The 27,952-nt window shown below is 37.8% G+C and overlaps 2 protein-coding genes across 4 annotated transcripts in view; both read left to right on the plus strand.

Moving 5' to 3' along the window:
* The window catches only part of RAPGEF4 (Rap guanine nucleotide exchange factor 4), a 226,882-nt gene extending 212,901 nt beyond the window's left edge, over positions 1-13,981 (plus strand). For both annotated transcript variants that reach the window (XM_063429735.1, XM_063429737.1), the window contains exons 29-31: positions 5,048-5,112; positions 8,170-8,224; positions 11,393-13,981. In XM_063429735.1, coding sequence (XP_063285805.1) covers positions 5,048-5,112; positions 8,170-8,224; positions 11,393-11,520 — 248 coding nt within the window. In that variant the 3' untranslated portion in view covers positions 11,521-13,981. The remainder of the gene's footprint in view (positions 1-5,047; positions 5,113-8,169; positions 8,225-11,392) is intronic.
* A 5,140-nt stretch (positions 13,982-19,121) lies between these two features.
* Positions 19,122-27,952, plus strand: part of MAP3K20 (mitogen-activated protein kinase kinase kinase 20) — a 172,232-nt gene continuing 163,401 nt past the window's right edge. The window contains exon 1 of one of the 2 annotated variants that reach the window (XM_063429738.1): positions 19,122-19,293. The gene's annotated coding sequence lies outside the window, so the exon portion shown is untranslated. The remainder of the gene's footprint in view (positions 19,294-27,952) is intronic. The other variant, XM_063429741.1, reaches the window with a different exon arrangement.

Here is a 27,952-nt window from a genome sequence, read left to right on the forward strand (position 1 = left end):
ACCAGGTGGGACTTTTGGCGGGGTGTGAGGTGAGAGACAACACTACTAAGGTGTCGAACTTGATACACATTGCTAAGGCCATGAATTGCCTCCCAGTCTTACTGCCAACTGATGATGAGAAAACATTTGATAGGTTGGACTGGTCATACCTCTCTGCCACAATGGGACTAGGCCCACATATGCTGCCTGGATCTATACAATGTACTCCTCCCCGTCAACAAAAGTTGTGGTGAATGAGTTCCTTTCTCTTTCTTTTTCCATTTGAAATTTGATGGGACAGGGGTACCCTCTCTCGCCATTTCTGGTTATTCTCAGTCTGAACCAATTTCTTAATGCAATTAGGGCAAATGCAGGTGTTGAGCTAAAGGGGAAGAAACATAAATTGATGGCATATGCTGATGATCTGCTTTTCATTGTGTCCGAACCCTCCACTTCTTTGCTATTAGATTCTTAATATGATACCTTCACTACTACCTACTTAATACATCTAAAATTCAGGGAGGTCTGGGACCCCCAGATATGTCCCTATACCACAAAGTGACCCATCTACAGAGAATCATTGAGTGGTCCACTCTGGGATAAACTAAACTCTGGCTCTCCGTTGAGAATACGTTATTCACATACTGAAGTAGTTAACCTTCCTTGGGCACATCCAACTATTTCTGTTGCTGCTTCCCTCTTTTCTTGCTTCTTCCGGTCTTCCACATTTTTATAATTCTTTATTTTTATTGTGTATGAGGTAACAACAGGCTTGTAGAGCCACGACAGCTGCTACAGGCTTTTTCATAACATTTTAGTATTTTAAAGTGTGGCAGATTAAACAGCACATTTTACTTTTAGGAAAACATGAGAGTAACTAACTACATAACATCGACGAGTTGGTTTAGACATGCTAAGCTAGACAAGTGTATGAGGAGTTAGGTCACGTTTACAATTATGTTAACTACATGACTTTGCGTTCCTGAGGGGGTCAAACAGGTATACTTATGCCTTATTTACAACTGCTTGGGTACTCGCTTTAATTAAGGATCCAGAGGAGCCTGGCAGGAAAGGGGGGCCAAGGGATAAACACAGAGTGGAAGGGGTGTCATAGTATTATCAACGTTATGGTTCAAAACATAGCTGTAGGTTATACAGTACAGTAAATTCTCAGGTGATTTGCTTCAGGGATGACTATGATGGTCTAATAAGCGATCCAGTTCGCAGGTGACCGCAAGGCTGGCATAAACGTAGAAAATAAAACTAAAATGGGCGGTAAGAAAGTAAACAAAGAGTCCCCAGGGTCTTAAGTAGTGCTGCCGTCAGCCGATGCCTTGCGGGGCAACAATGACGTCCCGGTATGGTGCTCTGTGTCTCGCTTTCGGTGATCCGAGAGAGCAGGCAGGAACAGCTGTGTCTTCCGTGGGGTGGTGTGGTTCGTACATTGGGTAAGTCATAGTCCCGGTCGTAGGTCGTACTTTTGGCTGTAGTTGTGAGCCGCTGTGGGTCTGCTGCAAGTGCTCTGGGGTCGCTGCTTTTTCTGGCTTTACCGTTCGGCCATATTGTGCTAAGATTCTCCGGGGTTGTGGTATCGCCATTGTTTGTAGGCAGTGTGGCCTTTGCTGTTTGCAAGCTTGCGTTGCCTTCTTTCGGGTTCTTGCTCCCGTACCACGTTTGCCCCTAGTGTGTCTCCGAGCAGCAGCCTGTAATTCAGCCTCTCTCCGTTGCCTGGGCGCCTTGGTAGGGGAGTTCGGGAGAACTTCCATGCCCCTTTCCCTGGCCTTCTGTGCCCGACCCCTTGGTGTGCCGTCGGGTGTTGTTGCCGGTTCCGGGGGTCTCTGAAGTGCCTCCAGCTTGGCCCAGAATGCTTCAAAAATGTTGTTGAGTCTGAGCTCGGTTTCGCTGGCGGCGGTGCAGGAAATGGTGGTAAGCGAAGCGTCCGCCATATTTTGGGCCTTAGGTGTGCCGCCTAGACCTTGTGGTCGTTCTGTGTGTGGTCGGCTTGTCCGCGGGCTCTTGTGAGGGTGGCCCGGGATAACCCCCGCCGGGCCATGGGAGGGGGAACGAGGGCTCCTGGCCATGTTTCCAGCCGCTTTTGGTGGCAGGAGAGCGGCCGCCTCTCCCGCGCTTGCCATGCTTGGAGGACGTTTCGTGCTATCGGGTGTACGTCTCATGGGATGTCGCTTGACAGGTATCTGTGTATTCCTCTCGTCGTGCCCCTACACCGGGTAACCTTTAGTTTTAGTTTAGCTGCTTATTTTCCTTTTTATTTCGTTTAATATGGTCCCCTGTGCCGGAGCTCTGGAGGCACGCGTCCTCTCTGCTCCACGGTCAGGCCCCGCCCCCCCCGGTCTTCCACATTTTTATCTGAGTTTATAACCTTCTTGTTTACCCCCTCTAGAGATCTTGATGGATTCCCAATTGAAGAACTATGTTTACATTCTCAACCCTTAGAACATGGTGTGTCACAGCTATATAGCCTTCTTTTGACATTCTCTGATGGCCCTTCACTCCCTTACTACCTTACAACACAAAGCTTTGGGAACACGACCTTTGCAAAACAGGTGTTCCTCCTGACCCATAAGACTTTTATCAGCACCCACTATCATGAGTTGGGATATAAACTACTCACTCATTCATACCATACGCTCAAGAAGTAAACACATATGTATTCAACTACAGATCATGCATGTTGGTACTGGGGGAAAGAACTAGTCACTCCTGAGCAGGGCCGGTACAAGAATTTTTTTTTTCTGACGAATGCAGATTGACGCTTGCACACATTGACCCATGCAGCCACACACATACACACTGACTCATGCAGACACACACTGACCCATGTAGACACACACTGACTCCTGACTCATATAGACACACACTGACTCATACAGACACACTGACCCATACAAACACATGCATACAGACATACACAGACATATACCGCAGACAGACACTGATCCACACTACAGACAGACACTGACCCACACTACAGACACACACTGACCCATACAGACAAACAATTACCTATACAGACACATACTGACCCATACAGACAAACACTGACCCATACAGACACACACTGACCCATACAGACAAACACTGACCCATACAGACACACACTGACCCATACAGACTGACATGCGCAAACACAAATTCTTCACAAACACACATTGTGATATCCCATTGACCCCCTTACCTTGTGTTCCTGGCAGCTTCTCTGCGTCTGGCCACCTTCATTCCATCTCAGCCCTGCTATTCTCCCGCCCACATGTCCCCACGTACAGGGCAAAGGGGCGGGAGCGAGAAATAGAAGCTCACTCGCACTGTATGCGGCCATGGCAGTCTTTGTGGGGGGCCTGGCTGAGCAGGCTGAAGTAGATGCCGCCGGACCAGTGTTACACCGTTTTACACCGTTTTACACTGAACGCTAGTCAGCAGACATGTAAGTGCTCCCTAGCGCCCGGTAACATGGCCGGCGGCATGATTTGTAGAACTTCTCTAACATGGAGGAAATTAGCTGATGTAAATGAGTTTATACTTCCAGTTGCGAACAACCACCAATGCTATATTAATATGTGGTTTCACTGGACATTGGTGGCCATTGAGGGAGAGGTTGAACTTGGACTCTGGTTCCTTTTCTTTAATCCTGTGGATGCGATCTATTTCTTCTGGTAATGGGGTTCTGCCTGGTCTGGGCCTCCTTTAGACCAATTCTCACTTTATCTCCACTTGGCCGACTTTCTCTCACTCTATCTGGTCAGGCTCTTCTAATTGTACCTTCCTCTTCGTCAGTTTTTTTTCTTCTTTCCTCTGTGCTTTTCTCAGCTGTTCTATGAGCTCCATTAAGACCTTAGGAGATCTAATGTGGTTTTTGTGCCATTTTGCATATTTGGTAGCTCCAAAGATTACGGGTTTCTTCTTTTACTAAGGTTACTGACATTCTTGAACATGCTTCTGTTCCTGTCTTTTGAACATGTAAATAACATGTATTGGTACCTGTTCTTGTAGTTAGGTGGTACATTCTCCTTTTTCAATAAAAGCTGAATGATATTAATAAGAAGAAAAAAAGGTAAATGCAAATTAAAAAGAGCTTCAAAGTAACAGCACGTAACTACCCTACGCATTTTACCTCACATAAAAATTCGTTATTTAAGTACAGACAGCAGTACACAACAACATCAGAGAGACATTGCTTTATATATTACAGTACATTGAGTTGCAACCAAAGTCTGTGTTTTTACACTAAACGAGAAAGGAAAATCACTAATAGGTTTCTAGAGGCAAAATGCATCAATCAACTTTTTTTTTACTTTTTTTTTTCTTGTGCTCATTACCTTTCTTGTGGATATAAATTCTTCCTCTATCCTGTAGATAACATGTATAAAGCAATGTGTTTCCTATTAGCTGATCAGCATTAGGTTTTATACAGGAGATAAGGCAAGCCTTTTGATTTTTGTATATTTCAACACTAATACTCGCTGTTTGAAGCAACATCTTTAGAAACCTAAACTGTGTATATTGCACTGTACGTGTAACTAAACAAGACACATGAACATATACTCACAATTGTACTTGTCTGTCATTAGTAGTTTATGTTGTTTGTTTTGATGTGAGATGGTCTGAAAGTTTCTGTCGCTAAATTCTAAACTTTTGAAATTTGATACACACAAACTACAGTTCACGTGTCTATATTTAATAGAGGATGACATGCTAATCTCTCTACAAATAAGAAAAATAACACTTATTGTCTCATCAGGCAGTACTTGGAAGAGGTGCTATAATTATTTTTTTTATTTTAAAGCATTACCCCATTCACATACCAGATGTATAAATCAGATGCTACTCGTAATATGGCATCATGCATTACACAGGTGCATAAGAAAAGTTCGGATGTGCAGGAGGCAAAAATATCTGTGTGTGTTTTTTGTTTTCTTGTGTCAATTCTTTAGGTAAAAGAAAAAAAATGCTAATTGTGCAGTCTTCTATCTGATCTGTCCATATTAATATACTTGAGAGAAGATTACATTTGATTCTATCAGAAAAATGCCTGTTTCTTTTTCCTTATCAGACATGACTTTCACTCACGAGGGAAACAAAACATTGATCGACAACTTGGTAAACTTTGAGAAAATGGTAAGTATTGTTCTCTTTGTACTGACTGCTCTAGCAGAAGGGTAGCCTATGACAGAAGTAAAGGGCTTTCTTTTCTCCTCCAGTTCCTAAGGGAAAAACGATGTATTCAGATCCAATGCTGCCGTGATAGCATATGCCAATCGTGGGATTAAAATAAACAGCTTATGTTGAGTATAGCGATATGAACTAAAATTTGCACTATCCCATCTGCATGGATGTGTAATTTGTAATGCTAAATCACAGTTAAGTAAATTCATTATGCAAATTTAATTCTAATTGATATATTTAACATCAAACATATCTTTAACCTATTTGGATCATTAAGTCGAAGTAACAGTGAGTGAGGTTTGTTTGCATTGCATGAAAGAATAATATTGTAATTGGGTTTTCAGAAGGCATTTAGTAGCACACTTCTGGTGTTGACATTTTTATTATTTTACATTGCCTGCTGTCTCAATAAGCATTGCTTGTTAGGTAAATACATTTTTAGCCGGTATTCTGGAATATTTTTTTCTGGGTAAAATGCCCAGAGCTAATTTATTGCACGCTGATTCGGTTTAAGAACAGTCTCGCACTGTGCTTTGTGGAGACTCAAACGTGGGACACCAGAATACTAATTATGGATTAGAGGAGTGGGCTCAAAACTGGGACTCTGCCGCTGAATTTGGGACCTTTTGAGGAGTATGAGTGTGCTGCATGGGATTTATATAAATATATTATTTTTGCTCTTTAAACTTTATAAACTTTCTTAGAAGGTAATACATTTCTATAACATAATGATGTGATTCACTAGAATATACCAAACCATTAGTGTGACGTTAGCTTCATGTTAGTCACTTACTGTCTGTGCAGAGGGCACTACAGAAGCTATAACGCCTGGGCATTTGAAGGTATATTTTTTATTCATTTTGTGAATATGTACATATGTTTTTAATTATATAATGGATTAAAAAAGAAAGGTGGAACAACACCACTCAGGATGACAACCCTCTAAATTAGTTAATTTAAAAAAAAATCACTTGACGCACTGTAATGGCTGCATCTAAAATGGTTATGGTGCTAGTAAATCATTGGTACAGGTCTTCCAGACTTGTCATGTCATTATCAAGTAATTTGACAAAATCTGGTTGATTCCCCCCCTACCCAGAGCTCACATAATGCCATTGTATAGAAAAATCTGGTTTACAAAGAATTTGGGTAGCCCTTTCTGTGTGGTCAAATTGCTCTCAACTGCTACAGATTTTCCATTTTGATATAGGAAGCCTGTGTCAGGTTGGCGGCATGATTGATTCAACAAGGACAAATCCTTCTGTATACTATATTTAGAACACACAATGCACGCATGTTTACATTGTGCAAATACATTCTTATTACAAAGTAACAACAAGCCGGCTTTGGTTTTAGGAGAGTCCTCTGACAATCCGCCCATAGCCTGCTAGCACCATAACCACTACAATACGCAGTAATGATTAGAATGTGAAGAGTGCCCCTCTAAGATTTGTGTTCCATGAGGAGGGGGGGAGGAGGCCTTAGCTCGGTTTACAATCATGACACTGAATAATCCTCATTTATCCTGAGTGAGTGTGTGGATATTTTTAACAATGAGGTCATGGCACAAGCTTCAGATGTTGATGATCAGATTCTGGACAGCACAGGGGGGTTACTGGTCGAGACTTCATGTAACATGGAGCTTATAAATAGATGTCTGATAGGAACAGCTGCTGTATTCCGTAACTGGTAGCTATATAATATGTTATTAAATTTAGCTGTGTGAGCAAAATAGAACTAAATGAAATCGAAAACTTTAAAGTGCATAACAGTTTTTGATTGTGGGTTTCTTCCTGCTAAATATACTGTAAAATAAATTTTAAAAAACGGCATTACAGAGTTAAAAATGAAATAGGTCAATACGAACATATCATATCACAGGTGCAATGGACATATTTAGCACTGATCGGTGGCTATAATTAATTTATTTCAAAATATTTGAATTACTCAACTATGAACAGCTAAAAAAAAACCATAAAATTAATATATTTCCATAATTATTAAAATGAACGTATGTGTTTTCATATTAGAGTTCGAGTTCGAGTTTCATGTTTGAGTTATAGTTCACTGCATAGAGATATAGAGTTTCTAATATACAATTACTGCTACAGCTATTCACTGCAGAGGTTAAATAACCATGAGTCTGTGATCACAGCATATGTGGCCTCAGGTGTTGCATTGCTGCTAGAGTTAGATGACCCCGGCTCAATGCCACTGTATAGGGTTATGACCTGTAGTGTGGAATCACATTAAGAGTTAAAGTAATGTGTGCCAGGGTCTCTCTGTGGGGTATATGGCTTCTAGTCTGAGGTCACTGCAAGGATTCGATGATTCCCAGCCCAGCATCACTATGCAGGGTATGTGTCTCCTAGTCAAGCTCTCTGATGACATGTCTTTACAAATAATCCATATATCTTGGACATAGGGGTAAAGAACTGCCTAGACCACGGATAGGCAACCTTCGGCACTCCAGATGTTTCAGACTACATCCCCCATAATGCTCTTACACCCTTAATGCTGGCAGAGCATCATGGGAGGTGTAGTCCAAAACATCTGGAGTGCCAAAGGTTGCCTATGCATGGCCTAGACTATATGTGTAACACACTTTACACAATTTGCAATGTCAAATGTTAGCTGTTTCAGAGGTTAGGTCACGACCCCCTTGTCTCTTTCCAGCTTTGTCGGTACAGGAATTGTGTTTTGTTTTTTATTTTGGGGAAGGGGGTATTTACTGGGGAATTGTATGATTTTGTTGTGAAGCTGATTAGAGATAAAATAAGTATAAAAAAAAGGAAAACATATAGAAAATATCTTTAGTTGTAGTAATTCGCTCCCCTATTGTAAAATGTGTATACTTTTGTGGGGATTATAACTTCAAATTGTGAAGGATCTATGCTGGTGGTTTTTTTTAAGGGTGAAAAAGAGGAGGAGAGACCTCACTAGAACAGAATTACCTATAAATGGAGAAGCATTTTGTATCCTGATATTCGTTTATTGTTTTTCTTCCAGCGAATGATCGCAAACACTGTGAGAACGATGAGATACTGCCGAAGTGTTCCCTTCAGTAAGTTTCCATTTCTTTGATCATGGTGCTCCCTAGTATGTGCCGTTTTACAACCAGTAACAGTTTAATAACAGTGTGACAAATAGCATATAATAACATATATATATAACACAAGACGAAATCGGAAATATCAGATAGGGGTTGTGAACTACATTCTTCGTGATGTTATGCTGCCTCGTGTTAATTACACCTTATGGGGGCTCTGCAGTTATCTGTCCAAGGTGAGGGTAAAAATGTTATTATAAATTATTATTAATATAGCATAAATGTATGCTTTAAAGAATAAACATTTACAAAGGTGTTTATTTTATGGAGTACATTCATCAATAAACAATAGAATTGCCGTCCCACAAGTATTCAGCATGGTGAGGACATTAATCTATGCGTTGTGCTGGCAAATCTGACAGCACATGTATAGTTTATATGTTGTATTATACTCTGTATACTACTTTTTGTTTTACAGTTTTCATTGCAGGTTCTATTCTCAACCCAGTGCATCTGGCAGTGCTAAGATATTGGCACACATCACTTAGCCCTGTAAGAGTGCACAGATTAATGCAGATCACAGCAGCCTTCATACCTGTGGTTTAGATATGTAAAATACAGCCGAGAGCAGGGGTGCCCGAAAGGTAGATCCCCGGATGTTTTAAAACTACAGATTCCATGATGCATTATAAAGGCATGCAAAGCACCATGGGAGTTTCAATTCTACAACATCTGGGGATATACCTTTTGGGCACCCCTGGCCTAGAGGTATAACATTGATCTTACATCACAATAATTTATAGATGAGTTAACAGTGTAGCTTGTTCTTTATAAAAGTATGTATTATAGTCTGTAAAATGTATATAAAAATAATAAACCATTAATTCATAAATAGATGATTATTTTTTTTAAATATTTTCATGTATATTTTATTTAAAACATTTACTACAATATTTTTTTATTAATTTCCATTTTCTTGTGGCTGCGTAATATCTATCTATCTATCTATCTATCTCTCTGTCTCTCACTCTCGCCCTATCTCTGTCTGCCTGTCTGTCCATCTATCGTCCGTCTGTCTGTATGTCTATCTATCTATGTAGGTGCCCAAGCTCAGTGTATGGAAGAGCATATTTTAAAATATATTTCTATTTTATCATCCAGTCTACTAATCTGCAGTAAAGTTAACATTTGTTTATATATTTATATTATAGCAAACAATTTGCTGGGTTAAAATGGTTGACAAAAGTAGAAAAAAAAATTGCACGCATTAAAATAACTCATAAAAATGTTACTCAACATAGCATACTCTAATATATTCCAATATAAAAAAAAGTATCCAAAAATCTCATCTAAAGACAAAGAGGATTTTTATGGCACATATTGTTTCTAATTTTGAACCATTGTTGTCTGTTTGAATCAACACAGCAGTTTATTAATAGTAAGTCTGGGACGAAGATCTAAAAGTAAACAGCAGGCACGTTACATTAAATTTAATGGCGATTGATCCAATTTTATGATTTTTCATTTTAAATAATTGCTAAAATTACATCAACCAGACATTCTACAAGGGTTTAGGATATAATAGTAGAATACAAGAACCTAAAAGTATATCAAATGAAGCATTGTAATTTTGATCCAATAAATGTTTGATAAAATTGAAAATCGAATATAAAAAATATATTATAACTCTGAACAAAATATTAATGCTAACAAAATAAAAAAAAGCGTAGGCTCATTTTAGTTTGCCTATGTTTATGGTCATTCTATCACGATATCACTATACTCTTGAGGCGAGGTGGGTGGGATGACCTGAAAGGTACGGCACAGGTAAGATGGAAGAGTGGGGATATATAGGAAACGCTAGCTCCTCCCACAAATACAGGCTTGTGGTCGGTAACATAAAAGCTGTCATAACATTTATGATGGAACAAGACGGTAGTGGTTTGCCGAAACTGACGTACAGCTCGGCCTGTAAATAAAAAAGGGCAAAAATGGGGTACAAAGAAACACACTTTATTACACATAATTATAATACAAGATTCTTCAAAGCTAAACTTAAAAGCTTCCTAAGTTCTTTCTCAGGTTGGGGGATGTATGTGTTATAGATTAAGGATTTCCATCTCCCCAATATCTTGATGACATGCACTAAGGTGTCTACACTAGAGGCTGCAGGTGCTGCCCCTATCCTGAATGGAAAGGAAACGGGTACTGGGTTGTAGTCCACTCTCAAGAGTAGAGTTGTTATATGAAATATGAATTTGGAGGTATAAGCGGGTAGCCTTGAAGTAAGAACAGAGGTGAATTAGTTGGGTAGCTGTTAACTGTAGTCCGATATGAATCGATGATTAAATGGGCTTCAGTTATTTTTAGTGCGAAATAGTGGGATCGTGGATGGATGGTTGGATTTGGTTCGTTTTTTGAAGGGTGAGAATGTAGTGGTCGGTATGCTTAATAATATTATATATATATACATATATTCAATGCTTCAGCTACATTTTGGGGTTAGCCTTTTAAATACAACTGATTTTTAAAGATATAGTTACATGTGGGTATTGTCTTTCTAAGTTAAATATTGTTCTTGCTCATAAATCTCATCTATAATAATTACAGGGCTAGCAGCGCTTTTGCCTATTATAGTTAAGGTTAATAAAGAGTATATTTTAAGTGGTTTTATATTTTTTCTACTATTTCTTAGTGATTTTTATGCAAATTCTGTGCATCCTGTCGTTTGATTGTACCATATTGAAAGTTGTGCTGTATTCCTTATTTGTTGGTTCTATATATATAATAATAATAATATTAATAATATTTGTGCATAATTGGAATGACTGTTTGATTCAATTCCAGCTCTTTAGCCAGAAAATCAAGGCATTCTTCATGATGATGGTATCTAATGTGAGGTGCAGGCTGTTTCACAAAATACAGTTAAAGATAATTTATCCAATAATTACATGATTGAATGAAGAATTATTTTGAAGATCCGATGTGTAGTCTTTACTGTTTTTTTCACACTTTAAAGGTGTCATTTTTTAAAAATAAATGTGTTGCTGAAATATTTCCAGGGCTTTATGGTACTTTATAAATCATAGTTATTGTCTGCTTTATGGTGTGAATCGCCATGAAGCAGAGGCGCTCTACAAGATCCAATAAATAAAAAAATGCAATAAATCTCTTCATGTCTAGGTCCCGATGCTTCGCTCGCTAACAAAAATCACCAAGACGTACGGAATTATGTGCGGCAGTTCAATGTGATTGACAACCAGAGAACGTTATCTCAGCTGTCCCATCGACTAGAACCACGCCGAGCATGAAAAGTCAGATATTTGGAGAAGCACATCTTGTTTGGTTATTTTGTTGGTGCAGACTACAATAGCAACCATGTAGGGAATATGTTTTGAGTTTAGTTTAACTTGCTTTGTTTTTTTATTTTTATTTAAACTGTTTATTTTATTTTTTATTAATTATAGGTCCTGTGTTGCATTTTGTATATTTCCTATATTCAATATTTTAGTATTTCAACAAATTCCCAAAAAGCCAGCAGATAGGAGTGTTAACCCTTTATGAGGGTCTGTAGTGCCACTTACCTATGATGGGTGCAGTTTGGTTACCGAACACTATAAATATCATGCCTGTTTCACATACTGGAAATTACACAGTAACAGAATGAGCTAGAATAATAATTGTTATTGTTTAGGTATTTGTCATTTTTTAATGTATCTTGTATTTTTTTTTAGTCCATTGCTAAATGGCCAATTATAATTGTATCATAATTGTATCATAAACCCAAGTACTAAATATAACTGATCGTAGCACGTTTTGTAAATCAGATATGAGGTATGGTATCCTGTGTGCTAAAAAAAATGCAACTTGCACTGTTTTGACCAATGTTCCGTGACCTCAAAAAGTTTTATAACAAAAATCACGTCTCAGCATCACAGATACAGGGTTTAATCATTGGTTCAGTAAAGCTTTAAATGTCTCGATATGCCATACCGTTAAAACAAAATGAAGGAGACAACAAGAATTTTAATACTATAAGTTAATCAAAATTTAGAAAAGTATTTTAAAAATTGACAAACTACTTTTTACAAATACAAAAATAAGATCAATAGTACAGATTAGACTATAGCATAGTCTGGAGTGAAAACACTTACCGAGAATTAATATATATTAAGTCCTTTATATTGTAAAGTTGGATTCTCAGTTATGGTTGTCAACGACCTTTCTAAATAGTCGTAGGAACAATTTTATTTCTCTGTTTAAATAAAAACAAAAAAACGGGTGAGCACCAAACACATACTTGTACTGTTGTATAAAACAGTAGACACATTTCAGAAACATTTTTAGTAACGAAATGTCTTTGTTTTTAAACTTTTTTAAAACTTTTTAAAAGTTCTGTATACAAATTACTTAAAATATTCTACCAACTGCCTTCATCGTCAAGTCAGTTAATTCCAGCTGACAATGTTTATAGACTTCCTTATCTAAGGTAGCCAAAATTTGGCCAAACATTGCCAATAGAAAGCTACAAACTTAAAGGATACATCTACTATTGGTGGAGAGTGTGTTGTGCTGTATCATAGCTGTCCTAAATGAAATATTTATTTTAAATGAGGTGTCCCGTTAAATTTGTTTCCTTGTGATGCAGTGTGCCCCTTGCCATGGTTTGAAGGGATTAGGCTTTTGCCCTTGTCCAGGCTTGAATTTCCAGAGATGTTACATACCATCTTCTGCAATTCTCGTTATGCATCTTATTAAACATGCCAAGGGTTTACTTCATGGCCACTTAAGCACTTCAAGATACCAATCTATGTTTATAGGATATCTTTATAACTCCAAACAGGTCTTGTATAGTAAAAGCATCTAATGGAGGATAAAAGCAATTTAAAATAAGGTACACTCAATTTAAAATGAATACCCAGGTTTCTTGTTACTGTGAAACTCCACTGTGTTAATACTTTCTCAGTATTTATCTTTGTACATGGTTGCACTATGGTTATTTATAAGTAGATTGATGAACGAAGGCAGATATTGGCAACGCGTTTCACAGGAAGATGCGTAAAGCTACTGGCTTAATTTTCTTAGTTGCACACAGATAAGCTGAGATTTAACAAATGCATAATTTTAGGATATTTTCACCTTGCTGTTATTATGGAATTATTCTCTTTATTGAAAAAACTATTTTTTTTCTTTAGTAGCTCGCCAGCATAGAAAGGTGTGGACTGAGTTCCAACATGCCCATGTGCTAGTTCTACCACATTTCCACCTTGATTAAAGGTTGAGCCATACTATCAGTGATTGTAAGCAGTAATTTCTCTTGCGCATCTATCTGCTGAGAATCTAATCCCGCTCATAAGTAGCATCTCACAATGATGAATGTGCATGTTCCTTCCAAGATTCTAATTATATGCATCACCAAATGGCTGGTTTCAGTTATCAGACATTTTAGTATGCACTTATTGTGTACAGTAATTTTTATCTCACTCAAACAAGAGACATTGGCAGATGGTTATGACAAACTCATTAGAAAAAGTGCCAAACCAGGAGAAGTTTTAAGGATTTTCCTGTTACCATAGAAAAAAGAGAGTCAGTTATGATATTTTTTATTATACTAGCTTAAATTCTTCTAGACTAGAGCTCGGCAGACCTCCTCAATTTAGAGAGCTGAAACTCCTAAAAATGTTGGTTCCTAAAGTTTGGAGGTTTTTTATGTTTGTTTTTTTTTAAATAAAAAATACATTTAAATAGACATGCATTATTATAAATGCAAATTTTCCCACATTGCTAAATAAAATATTTAAAAGATAAATAAAAGGATGTCCTACATTTATAAAATACCATATGTTTTTTTATTGTTTAGTTTTTTGCTGTGATGTCACTAATTAGCCTAATATAAAGAATACAGCAGTGCAAAATATCATTGTAAAGGAAAATAAAAAAAATATATTTATTTAGAAATTTAACATAACATCATATTTAATAAAACCATTAATATTCTTTCAGCTGTGCAATTTATTAGAATAAAAATACACTAAATAGGATAGATAAGGCAAAAAAAATTAAGCACAAAGTATCTTTTTATTTAAGTGTAAAATGAGAAATATATTTATTGCTCACCTCTGGTTCTCAGATAGTTAAAACAAACATTCTCATAATATGTAAAAACTACCTTCAGGATAATGTAATAAAATGCAATATTTCTGGTTTGCTGGATTGCCTGGAATGAATTGTGTTAACAAATCATTCCTGTTTGCTTGAGAAACTCTGCAAGTCATTTCCTGAATTCTTACGCAATAATTAAACATTTATTTTGGTCACATGTAAATGAGACTGCTCCCAGTAGCCTTTCCCTGTATCCTGAAATGTGTTAACCAATAGAATAAGTACAAGCTTGGACCATTGCCACAAATGATGTCATTTAGGATACTTTCCCCCCCCCCCTGATCTGTCTAAAAGGAACAGCAGAATCCCACAGGATGTCTATGTTTAAATTATGGCTAGATTATTTTATTTGTTTTATTTATATAGTTAATGCCATATCTTAACAACTGAAAATGTTATAGTTATTATACTTATATGCAGTAATTAAGAGGTAATAAGAGTTATTAATAGAAAGTAAGAGGCTAGTGAGACAGAGACAAAAAAAGGCCTTAATATCAAATCGTAGTAAATTGAAAACCTGATTGCAAAATGTACCCTAAAATAGCATATAACACCTTACTTAATTAGACTGCTCTGGTCATTGATACATTTGGCCCTGATGGTGGACACCTACCTGGCCTGGGCTACTGTTAGATAGGTGTGTCTTGGTAACTGATGTAGGAGTAATAAATACTTCTAGTACTCGCTACTGATATAGACGTGACGCGTTAAAAGCTGGTGGTACGTGCTGTGTAAAAACTCCTTCATGTTTCAAGATCAAAACATGTTCTAACACAAACCTGAGTTCGGAGCCAAACTTTATAGATCGTCTTGATATAATAAGATCTTCGTGCATTTCAAATGCCAATTAGACATTCGGCTAAATTAGTTTTGCAGAGTCTGGCAAGATTGGCCGTAACCATAATTTGTTATAAATGTGTCTCATTGAGTTTATTAAACACAACAGTTAGTGTTACCTCTAGAATTTCTACCCTGCAAAGCACAATTCTAAATCACAATTGGGAAAACGGATTTCTATATTGCACTGTAACGTCAGATTAAGGTGTTTAAGGTATGTACTAAGGAGACAATGACCATAGCTATTTACCTGTGCTGAGGAATTCCTACTTATTCAAAGCAGCCTGGAAACTCTATTATTAGAAATTAAACATACCAACCAAAACATGAATCACACTGTAGCGTATAATCATCAAAGTAAAATGAAAACAAAAAGAAATGCTGTGCTCCAAAAAATATACACCAGACTAGTGATTCGTAAAAAAAAAGAGAAAATAGAAAAAGGTAAATACATACATTTTCCAAAATGTGCGGATCAAAAACTGTATTAAAAAAAAATATATAAACAATACAGTTTGTCGATGTGGACAACCCAGTACTGTTTTGGAATTTGCTGACAACCCAAATTGTCAACTACATTACAGATACAATTCTGGAGGAAATCTTAGGTTATTAGTTTTTTTTTTTTTTTAAGTAGTTCTGGAACAGCCCTATCCTGCACTTTGTTTATGAATATGCAATTACCATTCAATATGATATATCATGAACTTAGAGGCATTAAATATCTGCCTTTATAAAGCAATGGAACGTGCTATAACCAACTGAATAGTGACCAATAGAATGCTTTTATGGCAACTGCAAAGATAGAACGCATAGGCCCAAATGAAGGTGCAGCCGGATCATACATTCTTGACAAACTGGTGGTGACAGGAGTTGTAATTGTAACCAGGGTTTTTTTTTTTAAAAAAAAAAATGTAATTGACCAGACAATTTAAAATTTTAGGCCAAAATTGGTGAATTATAAAAAATCTCAACTTTTTCCTATATCTCCAGCTAAATATTCAGCAATTCAGTCTAAAATTTGCAGCCCCTATAATCCATTCTCTGTTTAGTGAATAGCCCTATAAAAGTGTTAGATTTCCCAGCCAAGTTTGCGAAAATGCCAAAAAGTGAAAAATATGAAAACTCTGTACATATAATATTTGTAAGCAGACTCACGGCAATATACAATGGGGGTTAATTCAATAAACACAGTACAGTAGTGAATTACAAATGTAATTGCAAAACCAATGAAAAAAAAAACATATTTAGAAAAATCTCTAATTCACTATTTTTGCAATTTGGTTTTCAATTTATTACAATTTGGTATTTAGTGAATAGATATGTTTGGGGTATTAAAACTGGATGCTGTATTAGCTGTAGCTGTTTACTAAACACCGTTATAGTTCAGTGCGTTTCCTGGTTTACGTCCGATTCACTGCACTTTCCGATATCTGTACATGCAATCGGGGATAGGGAAATGTATTTATTCTGTTTGTTTCTATATTTATTTAGTTGTGTAATGGACTTTGTGCCAAAGTGGTTTACTTTATTTATTATTACACTGGCATGTAACTAATTGAATGTTTTCAATGTTTACTTTTTGTTTTGTTTATGAAATACAATTATAGGGTGTGTGGATGTATATTTGACATATATATTGTAATATACGCACGCAAACACGTTATATACATATTTTCTTGTCCTAGAAGAATAATTGTATTATTTACTTGTAAATATATAAAAAAAAAATAGATTAAAATGTGATTTAAGAGAAAATTTGGAAGCACTTGTGTTTTTTTTTAACTACAAAAACATACACATACATAAATCAAATGCGACAAGTAATACTGATGGGTCCGTGGCAGCAGATGTGCTTTCGCTATTATCCTAATTGTTCCTTAAAATTAATTATAAAGTAAACCGTCATATACGCTCATTTCTACTATAGTTGAGTTTCTCACTAAGTGGAGAATCAATGTCTCTGCTGGAGTTCCACTGAATCTCTCAAGGTATGGTTAAAGACCAATCTACAACTTCTGTCCATGCTGTATTGGTACCTATAGGATTTACAGCACAGTGGTGGCATTCTAGCCATGAGGAAACGACCAGCGTGTAAATGAAAGATGTGACAATAGTCTGCACTGTCCTATATAGTACAGATGCCATGTTTTAGCCATTCAGCAGTATTTACTGTATTTGAGCATTATGCTGACACAAACACATTCTTGTAATTTCTGGTAGATATTATTCATTAAAATTTAGTTTGCCAATTTTTTGTATGTGACATTTTGTACATTTTGCTTCTTAAAGGAACACTTCATGTGAGTAAAGAGGTTATGGTGCACATAGTGCACTGGTGACTTCTTACCTTCAAGTGTTAAAACAATTTTCGAATAGTTTATCACTGCAGTGGAGTTCCCCAGGCGCTGGTCTGACTTCCTCTCTAGAACTGCTTCGCAAGTGCAGAAGCATTTACTTGAGCAGCAGTGATAGGCTGAGAGTGTCAGTTGGCACAGTCAGCCCATTCCTGGTGACCCATAGAAAATAATGCTCAATCTACGTAAGATTGGCAGCATTACTCTCTATGAGCCACTCAGCCACCCGCAATAGTCATCAGCTGTCACTCGCAGCCTATCACTTCTGGTCCATCAAACGCTTTCGTATTTGGCGAAGAGGTATAGAGGAGAAGCAGGACCAGCGCCTGAGAGACTCCACGTCAGTGTTAAACCTTTCAGATACAGTTAATTACTGAAAAGTAGGAAGACACCAGGGAACTCGTCGACATGAATTGCTTTTGGTACTCAGAGCGTTCCTTTAACCCCTTAAGGACCAAACTTCTGGAATAAAATGGAATCATGACTTGTCAGACATGTCATGTGTCCTTAAGGGGTTAAGCTGGGGTAGGCAACTGGGGTAGGCAACTTTCGGCACTCCAGATGTTACGGACTACGTCTCCCATGATTCTTGAACAGCCATAATGCTGGCAAAGCATCAGGGAAGATGTAGTCCACAACATCTGGAGTGAGGAAGGCTGTCTACCCCGGAATTATTGCAAGATAACCAAAACTGTAGAATCTCTTTTTATTTTTTAATCTCTGGCTATTTCTGTAACAATTGAATGAATACATGAAAGATATAAAATTGTTTAAATTTATGTAATTTTAATTTATTTTTGGTATCACTGAACAGCAATCTGTTGTTTTAGGAGCTAACCATTTATCCCACATTTTAAATTGACATTAAGCTTATTTTCCTTTCCCCCAGGGAGCACTGGTAGTAAACCGGTTAACACATTACAATTTTTCACAGCAACAAAGTTACTTTCAATACATTTTATGGATCGTGTTGCTGGCATTTGCTAAATATTTACTTACAATGTATTACTTCACAACTTTATTGGATTCTGCATTATAGACAACATAGCCAAGCTGGGAGGAACAAAAACCTGACTTTGCAAAGTCTAGATCGGGGGTGCCCAAACGATAGATCCCCAGATGTTGTAGAACTACAACCCCCATGATGCTTTGCATGCCTTTCCGAATGCGAAAGCATAATGGAAGCTCTATTTATACAACATCTGAGGATCTGTCTTTTGGGAACCCCTGATCTAGTTATGTTTTTTATTTTGATTTTTAATCACAGACAGTATTTAGCCCTCTACAATCGGTTTAGAGAACAGTCAGAATCTTACAAATTCTGGATGTCAGGTCACCAGATCATTAATCACTGTTGCCAAATAAAATTAATAAAGCTGATACAGAGCAATGCAATGTGCTACAGGTCATATTTTGTATCCAGCTCCTGAATATAAAACTTTGGCACAATTATCTGCTGTGACATATTACCCACAATGCTTAGCTGAGTCTATTGGGAAGTTTAGTTTTTAAGTGCTGGAATGCCAAAGGTTAAAGTGAAGTTTTGCAGAGGGCATGCACAGAGCAGATCTGCTGGTAGGTGGTGCTAGAACTGAATCCTGGAAGAATAGTACATGACATAATACAGGAAGGAGCTCTGGGGAACACGCTGCTTCCACTGCCTGCTGTGCAGCCTGACTTACCTGGGTATTACTGGGGGACCTGGGCCTCACTACAACATCTCAACAGGTAAGTGTGCACTGACAGGGGGTCCTGGGGGCAGGACTGGGCACCTTAACTGCAGCCCTCAATGTCACATGATCTGCACATTGCTACATGTGTCAGCCATGGGGAGAGGAGACTGGGCTGGAGGGAGGTATAAAAGGACATTTAAAGCCCCCAGTGACCTGCACAGGGAGGGGGGGGGGGGGGGGGAATCATTAAATTAGTTATTAGTTCCTTCATTGATGTTTTGTTGAATTGAAGTCACTTTCTGTTCTGATGAGGAAGTTCTGCTGGCTGGGGTCCATTGGAGTGAGTTTCTGCTTTCCTTGTAGGCAGTGAGACAGTATGAGAGAGCACTTTAACCCCTTAAGGACACATGACAAGTGTGACATTTCATGATTCCCTTTTATTCCAGAAGTTTGGTCCTTAAGGGGTTAAAGACTTTGTGGGTGACAAGATGTGTGTGAAGGATCTTATAGTAATAAAATATAGATTTAATATAATCAAGTGTCGATCGAGCTGCCTGTTTTTTTTTTAAACCAGGAAAAGGTATTTCATAAAATGCTGTGGAAAAAAAAAAAAAAAACGTTTTCTGCATGTTTCACAGAATCCCAGACAAGGCAGTGTGGTTAATTCCCAACTGGACAACGGAAGTGAAACATAGAATATGTTCTTTAAAAATTCCTCATCCCTTCCATATTGCTTACTCACGGTTCTGCAACTGCTAGTTTAGATAATCAGCTCCTATGTGTGCGGGTCACTTTGCAAGCAGTTTCCATATATAGCTATACTGTATATCATAAGAAAAATAAAATATATATAAGCTATCACTATTCTTGTGATCCCCTTTTTGATAGACATACAATATGCAGAAATACTGTGTCAAATGTCTAGATCTTAAACTCTTATTAGAATGAAAACGTAAAATCGATAGTTCTGTTTATATTGGACATTTTCTTTCTTTCTTTGTATTGTATACCTTATGCACCTGTGTCAGTGTGTGCTTCCCAAATGTCATCAGGGTAATTAACACAGTACATGGTAACATGTTTTCGAAGTCTTGTGTTTCTCCCAGAACATAGAGTGTCTAGTTTAAAGTAAGTACACACAGTTGATAAGTTTGAAAAATACTGTCATATTATAGGATAATTTACTAATATGGTGCAGAAGTGTTTAATTTGTTAGATGATTACCATTTCCCCATTTAATAAATTGGGCTAACATTTTGAATAATTGTGTAAAACTACAATAGTTTGCTTTTAAAGTAAGTGTTGTGTTGTTTTTTTTCTCATGTGTTTGTATACATATATGCATGTGTGTGTGTTTGTGTATATGTATATACATACCTACATACACACATAATATAATATGCTAGTGTTTTTCTTAAAACCAAGGCAAACAGCACTGTTTACGTTATGCATGGGGCCACCACTAGGGACTTCGGATTAAAATAGATTGAGCAATTACATCCACTTGATGTCTGGCATCTGCTTTGTGTGTGCAGTTCTTGCTTATGAGAAAATGTAGATTCAGTGCTTCTCACAGAGAAACACTAGCGGATCATGGCAATAGTCACACATTTGTCTTCAATACCTCTCTATAAGAAGTATCTGATTGGACAAAAGTCGATCTTGGTGACGTCAGCGGAGGAGGATCAGTCTTCATTGATGGGTCTGTCTAATTTAATGGTGTTTTTTAAACATCATTAAAGAAGAAAAAACTAGGGATCAGTAATTTACAATTAAATGTTTGTCCTGCTTACCTGTTGTACAGCGCTGCGGAATATGTTGGTGCTATATAAATAATTGTAATTGTACGTAGGTAAAAAGAATCCTTCTAGTTAAAAAGAAATATTGTTCCTTTAAGACTAATAATGTCAGCTAGATTGGAAAAAGCAGTGGGCTGCAGACCGGTAGAGAGGTTATTTCTGATGAGTGAAAGCTCTGTTGAAGAGTCGTGTCTCCACTCTGTTTTGGAATTGTGGGATGCTTGACGGTGATTATGATGTTCCACAGCTGTGCTCCCTGCATTTCTTGTGATCCGTCTATACTTTTTTTTTTTTTTCAAACTAACAGACTATGTTTTTTTAAGCATTTTAACTCTGTAAAGATAAATAATGGAATAATTCAATCATAAGAAATCAGGCTTTTTAGATTTATTTAAAAGATTTCAATACAATATACACCATAACCACTACTACCTTCGATAGTGGTTTGGTTATGGTGCATTGAGTGTCATGCTGCCATCCCATGGGAAGACGTTGAAATGATTTAGCAGTTGGATGTTACTGTAGAATTAAGCACGGCCAATGCAGGCCCACACTCATTGGCTGAGAGTGTACTGCTGATACTTGCAGATAATCAGTGTGGTTGTGAATAGCTCTGCTTTGACCACTGACTTTGTGTCTCTGCAAGGCAGTAGCTGGATTGATCACACAACACCGGGGTAGGAGCAATGCCGTTGCAGGGCGCTGGGTTAGGAGCAATTTTATTGCAGAGATTGGGTAGGATCTGTAATGATTATTCTTTAGTGATCAGATGCTGGACCTCTGCTCCACATCCCAGCGGAGGGATCATGTAGGAGGGGAGAGGATGGGGGCAGCTGTTCCATGTAGGGAAAGCTCTTCTCACAGGGCAGTTTTTAAACATTATGTAGGGGGGCAAATGTCAAATGTCACTTGTCTTTTATGTAGTTGGACCTTTGTCTACTTTATTAACCACTCAAGGGTCACATGGTCAGCACTTTTGCATAGTGCTCAGAAGCAGCGTTCCATCATAGAAGATGCATGCAGTGTCCCATAAAAGAGGCATTGGGCTTTTTGTGTATATGGTGATGATGTTAAGGACACAATGCAACCTGATCAATTTCGAAGTAGAACGTATCATCACAGATCACCTTAACGTTTGCAAGGTCCTTGGCATCAACCGTTTGTGGCAGCAACATGTTTCCACCTGTTTCAAAGCATTTCCCGGGGGGGGGGTTAGAGGAATGGAGGAAACACACACAAACCGGTCCACAATGAAAATAAAATGCAACTTAAGTATCACTCTGGAAGGGATATATGAAAATAACACAGGATGGGCCTTTCTTTCTCCTGTTATATACTAACACAATGCTAACCAGAAAATGACCTCCATTCTCATCCTTCATTCCCTTAAAAAGATTTACCTTTATTATAAAATATATTTAAAATAATTTGTAAAACTCACATATTTACAGTATAACAAAACTAGAATTGTAGGTGGAAAAATCTTCACTGTCAGCAGTATAAGTGTACGACAGCAGTGGTTCCTCCATCACCTGTGTCATGCCCTAACAAGTACTTTTTCAAGTACACGTACTTTGGAGGTTTATTACGAAATGTTGAAGAATTTGAATATGATATCAAGAGTGATTGTTGCAACAGTGTTGCTAGCCTTTTATATCTGGACCAACCCAAAAAGTTGGTGCACAAAACAAACATACACAAACTTTATGATACTTATATAAAACATTATTTTATAATTCCTTGTGTTGAACTTTTAAGACAAAAATATAAGAACATCGTGTGCAGAACATCTATATACTTTAAAAAAGTTATCAGATAAAATCTTATGGTGTCAAACTCACTGCATTTGTGTGAATTGTGTGTCACTCTCCCTTTAAGAGCCCTGGAGGGATCAAGCTCCTTGAGTTCGGTGGATCCACCAGGTATATACCAGACCACAGGTTTGTGAGCCTATATTACTTCTCAGACTGAGGTATAAACATTAGTGATGTCGCGAACATAAAATTTTCCGTTCGCGAACGGCGAACGCGAACTTCCGCAAATGTTCGCGAACGGGCGAACCGGGCGAACCGCCATAGACTTCAATACGCATGCGAATTTTAAAAACCCACAGGGACTCTTTCTGGCCACAATAGTGATGGAAAAGTTGTTTCAAGGGGACTAACACCTGGACTGTGGCATGCCGGAGGGGGATCCATGGCAAAACTCCCATGGAAAATTACATAGTTGATGCAGAGTCTGGTTTTAATCCATAAAGAGCATAAATCACCTAACATTTCTAAATTGTTTGGAATATCGTGCTTTAAAACATCAGGCATGATGTTGTATCGATCAGGTAGTGTAAGGGTTACGCCCGCTTCACAGTGACAGACCAAACTCCCCATTTAACGCACCGCAAACAGTCCATTTGCACAACCGCAAACTCCCCATTTGCACAAGGTTGGATACCGATCGATGGTTCGATATTCTGAGCCCTCTCTGATTTACTGTACACGACTATTCGATATTCCCACAAATTTTATATAGCATTTTATGTTTGTTTGAGACCACCTTAAAAATATTGGATATCGCTAAAAATCATGATCACTGTATACTTTCTCTACAAACCTCTAAAACGAACCAAACTACTCATCCATCCGCTATACCACTTTATCCCGCCTAGAACAAGTGCCCAGTTAAAATACTTGACTCTTACTTACCCACACTCAGTCATGCCACACACATTTCACCACTACTCTCACTGAATCCCTCTGACTACGGCTAAATTCATCTTCTACATCAGGACACTACTCCTAAGATTGGGTTGTATCCATGTCTCGGGTCTTTCATTTAGAATAGGGGCAGCTTCGGTCTCCTTCAACACTGACACTCCAGCGCATATTATTAAAAGATTGGGCAGATGGAAATCCTCAGTCTACAACCGATATATTCCTCATCCCGAGAAAGAAATGAGGAATGCTTTTAAAAGCTTTTAAAAGTTTGGCTTTGTAAATTTGATGCAATAAGTGTGTTTTCCTTTAATACCTTTTCACCCTCTTTGCATGAACCTGATTTACATATATTACTAATATGTTTCTGAACATATATATTATATTATTTACTCACTCACTCACTCTCTGGGCCGGCCTAAGACATCATGCTGCCTAGGTCCAATGATAAATGACTTTAGGGGATAATGTATAATAAACACAGGTTACTGGCTATGGGAGGATAATGTATAATAAGCACAGGTTACTGGCTATGGGGTGATAATGTATAATAAACACAGGTTACTAGCTATGGGAGGGTAATGTATAATAAACACAGGTTACTGGCTATGGAGGATAATGTATAATAAACAAAAAAATAAAACATAAAATAATACAAAAAAATAAATAAATAAAAATAATGCAGCTTCAGAATTAATCTAAATTGTATGCTGTCTAGGAGGAGGGAGGGTCTGGGAGGGAGGGTCTGCTGCTGATTGGGTGGAATGTGTCTGCTGACTGTGAGGTACGGGGTCAAAGTTTACTCAATGATGACGAATAGGGGGCGGACCGAACATCGCATATGTTCGCCCGTGGCGAACGCGAGCATGCAATGTTCGCCTGGAACTATTCGCCAGCGAACCGTTCGAGACATCACTAATAAACATTTAAAACAAATCAAATATTAAACTCTTTGGAACGCTCTCTGTAACTCTTTAGTCACTCAGCTGCTCTTCCCCTCTCACAGTCTTGTCTCGCCTCATATACATAGTGTGTTTCTCGTCACCCCTGGAGCTTTACCAAATGCTGATTTAACCCCTTAAGGACCAAACTTCTGGAATAAAAGGGAATCATGACATGTCACACATGTCATGTGTCCTTAAGGGGTTAAAGAGGTATACAGAATATTTGCATGTTAAAGGGATATACACCCCCCAAAAAAATCCTCTATTGTGGAACCATAGGATCTGCAAGGAGATGGAGATGTAGGATAAATGTAGGATAAAATGATGGCACAAATGGAGGGGAGCTTCACATAAGTATAGCTCCCCGCACCCAGCTCCTCCATGTAAGCAACCGTGGCGCTTGGCAGTGACAGTGCAGCCTTCGTTAATGTGTATTAAATGCACCATGGTGAAGTAGAGTTAAGATGTATTGTATAATGTTTTGCTTGGTTTCAAATGTTTATACTCTGACCTAAGCCAGGAAATTTCCCCTACTCCTCCAAAAAAGAACGGGAAGACGTCTACCTGTGTAGTGCGCACTGATGACAGACGTTACTGATGACGAGGTCTGGGCTGCCAATGTCACATGTGCTGGGGCGCAACTAGACCCCAGCACATAATTAACAATACCTCTGTATGTGCAGTGTTTCAAGCTAACTCCTACCACCATGACAACTTTAAATTACTAAAGTGGTCATGGTGGTTGGGGTAACCCTTTAATACAACCTATGTCGTTACTCTCCACATGTAAAACAATACTTGTGTGTGTTTAACTGAACACTCATAAATAACCTTAGCTAGGCAAACATCACCCACCAATAAATAATACATTATTCCCCATTAAAACCTAGATTAAGCCAGTAACCTCTTTTCTTTGCTCTCTTCTGAGCTTTTTTTTTATGAATGAATGACCCACTAACCAAATTACTGCTGGGTTTGAAGAAACAAAGAGGTTAGTTACCTCAAATTTGGGGGCATATACATTTTATAACTATTCGACTCCCACTAGTTTCTTGACGACTTCTGCAGGAAAAACCCTAAATTAGCAATCTCAGAAGCTGCCCCAATTCCAAGAGGCTGATGAGATTGGCAAATGTGATAATTGCTATTTATTCCAACATAGTTTAAGGATGCAAGAAAATTGAAACCTTGATGCATGAACCAAAAATGTGCCTTAAAAATTAGGCATCATTGAAATGTATTGTTGAACTAAATCTACTGGGCAAATACAATCCAAAGAAAAATCTGGATCAATTTACAATTACCAACAATATCCGGTTTTGATTAATATCCGATTTTTGACTAATTCAGCATAATAATTTATCATTTGGAAAAACAGATTTAAATAATAATTTATCATTAGGAATACAAATTTCACCCAATTATAGCTCTGAACTTTTAAATCTACTAGCTGCTATTAATTCACTTTTATGCAACACAGCAAAAAATGCTAAAACAAATACTACCTCGAATAAAGCCACTTCAAATGTGGAAAACAAAAAAACAAAAAGCAATACGTATAACAAACTTTTCAATAATTCATAACCTAAGCCTCCCAGAGTCCTGAGCTCTAATACGTGTATACGTGTAACTGTTTAATAACTGCTGTATTAAACGATCTCTAAGTACTAACTTTTTATGAAGGAGCTTTGAAAAATAAGCGATACCAGACAGTTTTGTATTAATGAAACTTTTACTGATACCTCTTTTCATCAACCGAATTACAAATTTCATAGCATAAACCACATCTCTTCCAACCATGTCAGCCTTATGATTTAAATTATATATGTGCCACTTATTACAAGCTGCAGATAGCCAGACTAAGTTGTAGAAGATAGATCATTTTTTCAAACATCCGAAATCAATCCCAAAGATCACACCTCTAATTTCTGTCTTTTGCGCCAAAGCTCTGAAATTGCTGAAATGAATACGGAGAGAGTATCTGCAATGACATACTTCTCAATAGGGATAGCTTTCAACTAAATATAATAATTCAAACATAACAAAACCAAATTTCGTAATAAATTTATAACCAAATCAGACTTAGAATTCAAAGAGCAAACCGAAAGATTTTCACAATTAATTATTATCCTCTTGTTTGCCAAATGATCTCCACAAATCCATAGTAAAAACAACAGGGAATAATTCCAATAAAGTCAGAGTTCTTGTGTGACCATTTGAAAACCAATCATTAGGCCAAGCTTCCGCACCCCCAAGAAATCTGTAACTAACTGAACCTGAAGCATCAACAAACAATGGATCTTTATTGACTTGAAAATCTTTCTCTAAAATGGATTTACCACTGTACTTAACCAAAAATTGTCTCTGAATCATTAAATATGTTTAGATTGACACTGTGATACGTATATGGTGTGGAGGCAATGTTTTCCCACTATCAACCTTCTCCTACGAAAAAATCCTACCTATAGGCATGATTCCAAATGCAATCTAAGACATTTTTCATTAGGCAAACTACATATCATAGATAACGAATCAATTGTTGTACCTGAAAAATTGTAAATGGCAAGTAGGCTCAACTGTTCTTTGGCTAAAGGAATCCCATTCCCATTCTGAAAGGAGCACTATAGTGCCAGGAAAACAAACTTGTTTTCCTGGCACCATAGGGTCATTAGGTCCCCCCCACCCTCATGGCCACCCTCCTGCTGGGCTGAAGGGATTAAAACCCCTTCAGCCACTTACCCTAATCCAGCGCCGGGCTCCCTCGGCGCTGGTGACCGCTCCTCCCCCTTCAACTTTGGCTCCCGAGTGGAGCCAAATGCGCATGCGCGGCAATAGCCACGCACACATTAGAAACGCCCATAGGAAAGCATTACTCAATGTTTTCCTATGGACATCAGCGTCTTCTCACTGTGATTTTCATAGTGAGAATCGCGGAAGCGGCTTCTAGCGGCTGTTAGTAAGAAAGCCACTAGAGGCTGGATTAACCATCAGTGAAACCTGCTATGTTTTCAGTTGCAGGGTTAGAACTAGAGGTACCTGGCACCCAGATCACTTCATTGAGCTGAAGTGGTCTGGGTGCCTATAGTGCTCCTTTAAATGAAAACCTAAAGAAGTAACTCCACTGGAATGAATAGGTAATAAATGAAAAGCCAACTCAATGTCCACCTTAGCCATCAGTTCTTCTTTTTAGGAACTAAACCCAAAGGAAATAAATGAAAATTAGTAAAGGGAGACTATGAAATGACCCATAAATACAACCTAAC

Source organism: Pelobates fuscus, chromosome 8 (genome assembly GCF_036172605.1).
Source record: "Pelobates fuscus isolate aPelFus1 chromosome 8, aPelFus1.pri, whole genome shotgun sequence".
Lineage (NCBI taxonomy): Eukaryota > Metazoa > Chordata > Amphibia > Anura > Pelobatidae > Pelobates > Pelobates fuscus.